Genomic DNA, 2,954 nt, shown 5'->3' on the forward strand with positions numbered 1-2,954 from the left:
ATACATTGTGGGATTCTGTTATTAGGAGGAGATCCTAGGGGACAGTGCCTCTTCCCACGCCCGCTTGGTTGCAACGTTGGAAAAACAGCGTACAGCTTTATCCAAACAACTAGCAGAAGAACAAAAGAAGGAAAAGACTGAACAACAGAAATTAGAGGAATTAAAGACCAAACTGCAGGATGTGAAACAGACAAGAGCAGGATTAGAACAAGAAATACAAGAACTAGGCATAGTTGACACCAAGGAAAACAACAAGTATGATTTCAGTTATCTTGTGTACCCCTTATACATTTTAGAGTGAGGTTCAGGTATTATCTTCCATTTTGGAAAGTATCAGTAAAATCTTGTTTCTTAATAATAATTCTCAGTGGAATGAAAAGACATAATATCATTTGCATTTTGATACAGTATTGTTTGCTCCTGATGATTTTTCCCATTTTTCCAGGCTATTGGAACAACTGTCAAAGCTGGTAGCAGAGAACGAGGCAGTAAGGAAGAAAGAGGCTGAGTATAAGGATGGATGTCGGAAAGAGTCAGAGAAATTGAAGAAGGAAATCAGGTTGGTTGTTTTCAAAGTTCTACATAGAAAGCAAAAATCATAGGAAATCAGTAAGAGCAGGCGTTTAGTAGTTTAGGTGAAGTTTCAAATAGCGGATTTGCTTCTAGGTTACAGTCGCTTAGTGACAGAATGTATTATTTAAGTTTATTGAAAGGATTGTGCATTATAAGCCTTGGAAAAAATATACATGTGTTTTACTGATTTCATAAATTGGTGTAATTTGTTTATGGAATATTTTAATTTCATAGAATCAGAAAGTAAAGTAAAAAATATTCATTGATATTTCATCTAAATTTAAGGGAGGTGAAATTGGTTCATGGTTCATTTAAAGATTGTCTGCCACAATAATAAAACAATGCAAATTTATAAATGATTTTTCACTTCAAAGCTTAAATGCAGGTGCCTTTGCTCTAGTAAAGTAGATAATCATAAAGTAAATACTCATATCTTGTTCAAGAAGTGCATATTGGGAATAAATAAAACACATTTGATAGCAAGTGAATATAAAAGTACTGTAGTACTTTTGTCAGATATATTCATAAGTGAAGTTATTCATCTCAAGATTCAAAATAAACTTTTCAGTGATCTACAAACAAGACTAAAGGAAATTGATGTAGGAGATGAAATCACTGAAAGATACACAGCAGAAAAGGAGAAGTATTCAAAGATGAGACGACAGCTGGCTAAAAAGACTAGGCAGGTGGAAGCAATGAAACGTGTTATAGACGATGTTCCTGGCCGGGCAGAGCTGTCACAGTATCAGAGACGCTTCATTGAACTCTACAATCAAGGTAAATTTTTCATTCTTATCATGCATCTCTATATGAAATCTTTTGAGTTCATCAATATTTATAGAATATTTGCTTAAATTGGGAGAAATATTATTATATATATTTACTTCACATTTCAATTGTCTGAGCATAATATTTGTCTTTTTCTTTTTTACTTCTTTCTTTTACACTGAATGTGAAGAATGTTAAATCTGCCTAAAATGGGTAAACCTTAAATTCAATTAGAAATGAAATTTTCACTTAATTCTGCTTTCCAGTTGCTGCCACACATAGAGAGACTCAACAGTTCTACAATATGTACAACACCCTGGCGGACACAAAGACTTATATGGACAAGGAACTTTCTCTTCTCAACTCAATATTAGACAACATGGCAATGTAAGTATTTTTATGCCCATTTCTGTAATCCCTGCTTTTCTGGATTATATAAGTGGCATAGTTTTTATGAATCACTTAGCTTGGAAAGACATAAAATCTTTGATCTGAGTATATGTTATATAATGTTCAGCATTCTTTTGAGTAGTTCTATGGAATGGACTTATCTTTATGTTTTCAATGCCAGTGCACTCAGTAATTCTGCCAACATGGATGAGTACCTTCAGCAACTAGATACAATAGTGGAGGGTATACATCAGAACAGATTAAAGGTGAGTATACTTTTTGTGGTTTCGTATGTATGCTTCTTTACTTTTATTATTTTTTAATGTTTTGTCCAGAATACTAATTACTATTACCACACTTCTTTGGATTAATTGTTATCACTGTCACATGTATCTGAACTACTATTACTGATTCATAAAGTTTTTATATACAAAATGTATTACATCCCAGCTCCAGAAAAGGCAGGCAGAGGAAAGATCACATCGCAACACGCTGAGTGATGAATTAGCACGTCTCCAGGAGCTCAACCGTCATTATGCAAAAACAGTACATCAGCTTGGACAAGAAATCAAGAAAAATGAAATTCTACATCAAAAACTTATCCAGAAAAAAGAGTAGGGGACATGTAGATGATGCTCTCCCCCTTCCATCTTACTATAAATATATAGCCCAGTTTGTAGTTCTCCTCATGCACAAGATTTTCATTATGAAGAAAATTATTTGATTCATGAATTTGTTCTGAATTAGATATAAGCTTACATAATTTGTATTATCATGGTAGAATTTATTTTTAAAAATGCATATTTTGAGAGGTGATTTGTTAGTAATAATTGTTGAATTTTTCTATTATTTAAAAATATTGTGATTTTGCATTCCACAAATGTATATGTTGCCTTTGGTTTCATGTTTGTTATAGGGTTTTAGAATGACCATTTTCATTTTCACTGTAATAAACAGAAAGAGAAAAATCTCTATCATGGACCTGCAAGACTTGATTTCAGAAAATATGCATAGTAGTGTCACAGGAGAACCTCTAAAACCCAAGACTAATGAGTATATGATTGCTGTGATTGTGATCTTACAGTAATTTCAATACTAACAAGCTTGTTATGTTTTTACAACAGCTCTATAGACAGTCTTCATATTCTGTCTATATGCAATTACAGATGCTTATAATTGTATATAAAAACAACAATAATTTGATACTGATACATATTTAAGCT

The 2,954-nt window shown here is 32.6% G+C and overlaps 1 protein-coding gene across 1 annotated transcript in view; it reads left to right on the plus strand.

Moving 5' to 3' along the window:
* Positions 1-2,954, plus strand: part of LOC119585621 (coiled-coil domain-containing protein 93-like) — a gene marked incomplete in the record, with an annotated part of 16,833 nt that overhangs the window by 13,511 nt on the left and 368 nt on the right. Inside the window, 6 exon segments of the mRNA XM_037934290.1 lie at positions 26-255; positions 446-559; positions 1,142-1,350; positions 1,608-1,728; positions 1,913-1,997; positions 2,182-2,954. Of these exon segments, the coding sequence (XP_037790218.1) occupies positions 26-255; positions 446-559; positions 1,142-1,350; positions 1,608-1,728; positions 1,913-1,997; positions 2,182-2,349 (927 nt within the window).

This window comes from Penaeus monodon, chromosome 20 (assembly GCF_015228065.2).
Source record: "Penaeus monodon isolate SGIC_2016 chromosome 20, NSTDA_Pmon_1, whole genome shotgun sequence".
Classification (NCBI taxonomy): domain Eukaryota; kingdom Metazoa; phylum Arthropoda; class Malacostraca; order Decapoda; family Penaeidae; genus Penaeus; species Penaeus monodon.